The sequence below is a fragment of the Myxine glutinosa genome, chromosome 8, assembly GCF_964187855.1.
Source record: "Myxine glutinosa chromosome 8, kmMyxGlut1.1, whole genome shotgun sequence".
NCBI classification, from domain to species: domain Eukaryota; kingdom Metazoa; phylum Chordata; class Myxini; order Myxiniformes; family Myxinidae; genus Myxine; species Myxine glutinosa.
The window spans coordinates 87,032,000-87,038,735 of NC_136268.1; the positions used below are offsets into that span (position 1 = coordinate 87,032,000).

The window sequence follows — 6,736 nt, forward strand, 5'->3', positions numbered from 1 at the left end:
GGGAAGTTTGTGGTCTTTCTGTCTTCTACCGACTCCTCTCCGGCCTAGCTCCCACAGCTCTGTCTGTGCTCCGTCCCCCAAATATTCCTACAGGTCGCACAAGATCTGCCAGCAACCCTCTTATGGTGAAACTGCCAAAATCAAGACTCTCTGCTCACCTTCACTCTTTCATTCCTCTTTTCTCCCACCTCTGGAACAAACTCCCTCACTCTCTTCAATCCCACTCCTTCCTCCAGGTCTTTAAAACAGCTGTTCACCACCATCTCTTATCTTCCCCCATCCAAAACCTTGATATTTTCTACCCCTGCTAATTCACCCCAGATCCACTTTTTTGAAATACCGACTTCTTTCCTGGAAGTCCTAGCAGTGTCCATGTGTTGTTTTTTTTTACCGCTCACACCTCCCCACCCCCCCCCCTCCCCCCACCCTCCACCCCTTCCCATGCCTCCTCCCCCAAGCCTTCTCCCTCCCACAGATCTCCCGATGTCCCTGTTCTCTCCTGTTGTACTTGTGTGCTTCCCTCTCTCTCCCCCCATCTTGTCTCCCGCTCCCTTTATCATATGTTTTATGTGTCACTTTGTTTTTATGTGATTAATGTTAGCTCTTACACGAGCCTCGATCCTGTATACAATTTTAAAAAATGGGAACAGTATAAGAGTCGAGCAGGGCCCATACTGGGCAGAGATCACGGCACGTTAAAGTGTCCCCAAGAGAAGAAGAAGAGCTCGACACCAAAGGAGGTCCCCAGTAAAAAGAGAGAGTTACTTCTCAGGTGTTTATATGGTCCCCCTCCAAAATCATCTTGCTTCATATGACGTGGTGCAGCCACTTTGATTGTGCCACCCAGTCACCTGCCAAATTAGGTGTCAGACCGTGGCTCTGGCCAATAGCTGTACTCCTCCTTGCCATCGGGTCCAGCCAATAGCATGCTAAGTTATTGTAGCAGTGGGAGGATCCTCCTATGGGCTCCATCCTAGACGGTGACATCATGTCCTTGGACCCACTCTATCACCGGGGGGAGGGAAGTTGGGGAGCTAAGTTTGTGCTATGACTGGGGGACCTCATATTAATTACCCACTTAAGGGTCCCTTCACTTTCCTTGCCTGGCCTCGCTTTTACCGATTCAGACATGAAGGACAGATCACATGACACCCTTATACTAGGTATTCACTACCGTACTGCACACTGCACCACTTTCCTATGGCTTACATAAACAGGAGAATGTTAGCCGAACTGTGAAGCCCTAGGTAAAAATAAACAATTCTACATGAGCAAACAGTCCATGCTGAACCAACATGAGCAAACGAGCTTACATTTTACTAACAATCCCGTACCCAACACATGTAACAATGTGTTTTTATAGACGAATATCAATCTTTGCAAACCTTTTGGGGGGGTGTGGGTGGGGGGGGGGGGGGAGATGCATGCAGAGTCTAAGCTCTGGCAAGATCGTGTGGCGCTGAAACAATCAATCGTTTTCGTGTTATAGACTGGAACAAGGTGTTAACTTCAAAGCAATCTTTTCTTCTTACAAGTTTTGGTCAAGAATGCAATGGTTTAATATACCATATTTTGTACGATGTGTGATGCAGATACCAAAATGAGCAGCGGCGCACTGTTGAAGTTCCAGATTTTCTGACTTACGTGGATGACATGGCCAGGAAAATAGGAGTCAAGCCAAACCTTTTGCATCTGTGTCTGAGAGACCCTGCCCTGGCTTTCTCCGTGTTCTTTGGGCCCTGCACTTCGTACCAGTACCGACTGCATGGCCCTGGGAGGTGGGAAGGAGCAGCTCAGGCTATCCGCACCCAGTGGGACCGAACCCTGATTCCGACCCGCAGGAGCTTGGCAGCCCAATCAGGCAATTCCGCAGAGTTTCTGGTGAAATTGCTAGGCATAGTCCTTGTATTTGCAGCTTGTTACATTGCCATTTGTTGTGGAACCCGGTAAATCCATACTTAACAGTTACTTTTGCAAAGCCATTTGAAAATAAATAATGTCACCCTGCTAATGGATCTTTAAGGTGTTGGTTGGGTCGAGGTTGGTATAGGCCTCTATAAAGAAAGTAGACACAGAGCACAATGCTCAACAACTGACCAGTATCAATTGGGCAACCACTGGCCTGGGACAATCCAAGCATTACATCAGCACCAACCTCTATTAATGGACTTTTTCAGAACTAATATCCCATCAGCAAGACCAATAGATGCTTATGAAAGTACTATTCCTTTGCCTCAGTTTTCTTTTACCAAGGAATTACTGTGCACAATCAGACAAATCTCCATACCTCTAGTAAATGGTGGAACGAAAATTCACCCAACAACAACAATATTTTTCCCAAACAGTAGTTGAGAAAGAAAAAGCTTCTCAAGAAACAACAGGAATTGCAACAAAAGTAGAACAGAAGTAGCATAGATGTTTCCAAACTAATAGCTCATCACTTCAATCTTCCCAGGTATTCACACCTGTCACCAAACTCAAGGTTCTTTGATCGAACGACGTCCAACCAGCAGCAAACATTAGTCTAAACACGCGCTTTTTAAAGAACACCAATAATTTTCTGTTGATTGTTTAGACAACTTTCTTTGATGATGTTGTATTTTTAAGTAACAACAACAGGCATTTTAAGGCCATTTTCCCTGCAAGAGCGGAGTTGTATTTTTAAGTAACTTCATTTCAATACATTCGTTGACTTTTGAGTTTTGCCTTACATTCTCCTCTTTTTTGTACACGTTTCAATCAATCAATCGATCAATCAATTCGGTTTAATTAGAATAAAAGAAAAAAAGAAAAAAGAAAAAAATGTACATGACTGTAGTCCAAGGACTAATAATGTCAAGTTTACAAGATAAATAATTTCACATCGTAACAAATACATTATACAGACAGAAAAAGAAATCAATTATCTATTTGCATTGGTGAACCAATCAAAACAGAAGAAATTCATTGAAAAGGTTGAAATGCTTCAGTCAATATATAAATGTCAATAATTACATTCAAAATATCTAAATATTTGTATTAAATAGCCTACACTGACTTAAAAATAGTATAATATATAACATTCCAAAAATTAAATATTCAATCAATTAATCAAAGTATTTCAAATCATGCGTCTTATTTCAATTATGCAGGAAAATGTATTTACTTTGTGTGAAATAGCACATGCTGTTAATAAAAATTAAAATCTTTCGAGATTATTACAGAAATTCGGAAAATCAACAAAACAAAAAAAATTAATTAATTTTAAAAGTTAAAATACATTAATCATGCTCCCCAAATTATGCATTTTATTTCAATTATGCAGGAAAATGTATTTACTTTGTGTGAAATAGCACATGCTGTTAATAAAAATTAAAATCTTTCGAGATTATTACAGAAATTCGGAAAATCAACAAAACAAAACAAAATTAATTAATGTTAAAAGTTAAAATACATTAATCATGCTCCCCAAATCATGCGTCTTATTTCAATTATGCAGGAAAATGTATTTACTTTGTGTGAAATAGCACATGCTGTTAATAAAAATTAAAATCTTTCGAGATTATTACAGAAATTCGGAAAATCAACAAAACAAAACAAAATTAATTAATTTTAAAAGTTAAAATACATTAATCATGCTCCCCAAATTATGCATTTTATTTCAATTATGCAGGAAAATGTATTTACTTTGTGTGAAATAGCACATGCTGTTAATAAAAATTAAAATCTTTCGAGATTATTACAGAAATTCGGAAAATCAACAAAACAAAACAAAATTAATTAATGTTAAAAGTTAAAATACATTAATCATGCTCCCTGAATTATGCATTTTATTTCAATTATGCAGGAAAATGTATTTACTTTGTGTGAAATAGCACATGCTGTTAATAAAAATTAAAATCTTTCGAGATTATTACAGAAATTCGGAAAATCAACAAAACAAAACAAAATTAATTAATTTTAAAAGTTAAAATACATTAATCATGCTCCTCAAATTATGCATTTTATTTCAATAATACAGGATAAATATATCTACTTTGTATTAAATTACACATGCTAGTAATAAAAATTAAAATCTTTTGAGATTATTACAGAAATTCGGAAAATCAACAAAACAAAACAAAATAAATAAATTTAAAAAGTTAAAATACATTAATCATGCTCCTCAAATTATGCATTTTATTTCAATAATACAGGATAAATATATCTACTTTGTATTAAATTACACATGCTAGTAATAAAAATTAAAATCTTTTGAGATTATTACAGAAATTCAGAAAATCAACAAAACAAAACAAAATAAATAAATTTAAAAAGTTAAAATACATTAATCATGCTCCTCAAATTATGCATTTTATTTCAATAATACAGGATAAATATATCTACTTTGTATTAAATTACACATGCTAGTAATAAAAATTAAAATCTTTTGAGATTATTACAGAAATTCAGAAAATCAACAAAACAAAACAAAATAAATAAATTTAAAAAGTTAAAATACATTAATCATGCTCCTCAAATTATGCATTTTATTTCAATAATACAGGATAAATATATCTACTTTGTATTAAATTACACATGCTAGTAATAAAAATTAAAATCTTTTGAGATTATTACAGAAATTCAGAAAATCAACAAAACAAAACAAAATAAATAAATTTAAAAAGTTAAAATACATTAATCATGCTCCTCAAATTATGCATTTTATTTCAATAATACAGGATAAATATATCTACTTTGTATTAAATTACACATGCTAGTAATAAAAATTAAAATCTTTTGAGATTATTACAGAAATTCAGAAAATCAACAAAACAAAACAAAATAAATAAATTTAAAAGTTAAAATACATTAATCATGCTCCTCAAATTATGCATTTTATTTCAATAATACAGGATAAATATATCTACTTTGTATTAAATTACACATGCTAGTAATAAAAATTAAAATCTTTCGAAATTATTGAAGAAATGCAGAAAATCAAAACAAACAGAAAGAAATTCATTTAAAAGATGAAAATACATTAATCATGTTTCAACTGGACGTTTAACAGTTTCACTAGAGCAGTGACTTTTAACATTTGACTGTTAAACTTCTACAAGGGTATTGTGTGTTATATTGACATGCCATGTGATGCTATTTTGTCTCTCGCGGATTTGTCCTTGAGGAGTCGAGGCACTCTTGAGTAAAATCTATGCTCCATCAAGTCAGATATTAAATGTTTTCTCCGGTACTTCGATTTCTACATGATGCTTTGCCTCCAACATCTATGCTGATTATGGATAGTTAATATATTGACCTCTGACGTTCAATGACGTGACCCCTCTCTTGCTAGTCCCACCTCCTGACCATTGACCTCTCAACCGTTTGAATGACCTCTTACCTTTGTTCACATAATCTCTTCCATTATAAACATCCCTCGACCCTCATTTCATTCTGCTGCTTCAACCAAAGGTCATGCCTGAAACGTCAGCTTTCTCTCCTGGTCAGGAAAATCATTTGTCGCCTTCTCCGTCAAAGCAATCTCTCATTAGCCTTGATCAACACTAGTATTCCTCGTTAAATTCAGGTAACTGATCCTTCACAGATTTATTGTGAATTGAGTACCAGCTTACTGGGATGAATGATCACGGTGTGTACCCCGATTTAGAATAGGTACACCGTATCCCTGCGCATCGAAAGAGGCGACTAAGGGTTGGCGTCAGGAAGGGCATCCGGCCATAAAAACATTGCCTCAAACAGGGAACCATGATTGTCATGGGGCCCGCAAGGCTAACCCCCGCTCTAGCGGGGAAAATGGCCTTTAAAAAAAAAAGCGATCATTCATTCATTCATTCTCCTTTTGCTAGTCTGACTTGAGGGGAGAAAAAATCCAGAAAATGTAATCATGCATATTGATGAATACTGTATAGGAATATATTTGCTGGCTTTAATGGGTGATGTACAAGTTCTGCTTCCTGTGCTGGGCAATGTATAGGTTCAGTATACATAGTATGTTGGGGAGTTAGGCAAGAAAGGAGCTTTTCATAATAAAATTCTCAGTTCACTTTTTAAAGAAGTTGCTTTCTGCATGTATTTTTAAAGACGGATTGATTATGGAGATTGAACTATGATGTGTAAAAGTGATTAATTTGTTCATGTACCGGTTTCAATAAATTGCATCCTTCATTTATACTCTTTGTGTTACAATAGACTGGGGGTGGGAAGAGGAGACTGTGGGGGGGCGGGGGGGGGAGGGGGAGAGAAGACTGGGGGAGGGGGAGATTAGACTGGGGGAGGGGGAGAAGAGTGAGGAGGAGTTGGAAAGGAATGGGGGGGGAGGAGTAAAGCGACCCACTCCCCCATGTATGTGTGTGTGACCCACACCCCCTCTCCCCCACACCTCCCCCGTGTGTGGCCTACACCCCCCCATGTGTGACCCACTCCCCCCGTGTGTGACCCACACCCCCACACCCCCTCGCGCGTGACCCACTCCTCCATGTGTGACCCACTCCCCCCCGTGTGTGACCCACTCCCCCATGGGTGATCCACTCCCCCATGGGTGATCCACTCCCTGGTGCAGTGTGCGTGATGTGGGAGGGAGAGGATTTGAGCTCTTGAAGTCAAGTTTTACATGAGATGTAATGACACATTTCAAACTGTATTTCCCATGTGCACGCACATGCATTCACATGTTATCACAAGTAAATACATTGTGTAGATTACATTATTTGTGGATCTGATAAATTGGCAGTAACTATTTTGTGAAACTGAATGT

The 6,736-nt window shown here is 37.3% G+C and overlaps 1 protein-coding gene across 3 annotated transcripts in view; it reads left to right on the forward strand.

The window, feature by feature from the left end:
- LOC137432675 (dimethylaniline monooxygenase [N-oxide-forming] 2) overlaps positions 1-6,151 on the forward strand; it is a 122,093-nt gene extending 115,942 nt beyond the window's left edge. For all 3 annotated transcript variants that reach the window (XM_068124765.2, XM_068124764.2, XM_068124763.2), the window contains exon 9: positions 1,593-6,151. In XM_068124765.2, coding sequence (XP_067980866.2) covers positions 1,593-1,950 — 358 coding nt within the window. In that variant the 3' untranslated portion in view covers positions 1,951-6,151. The remainder of the gene's footprint in view (positions 1-1,592) is intronic.
- The last annotated feature ends 585 nt before the right edge of the window (positions 6,152-6,736 follow it).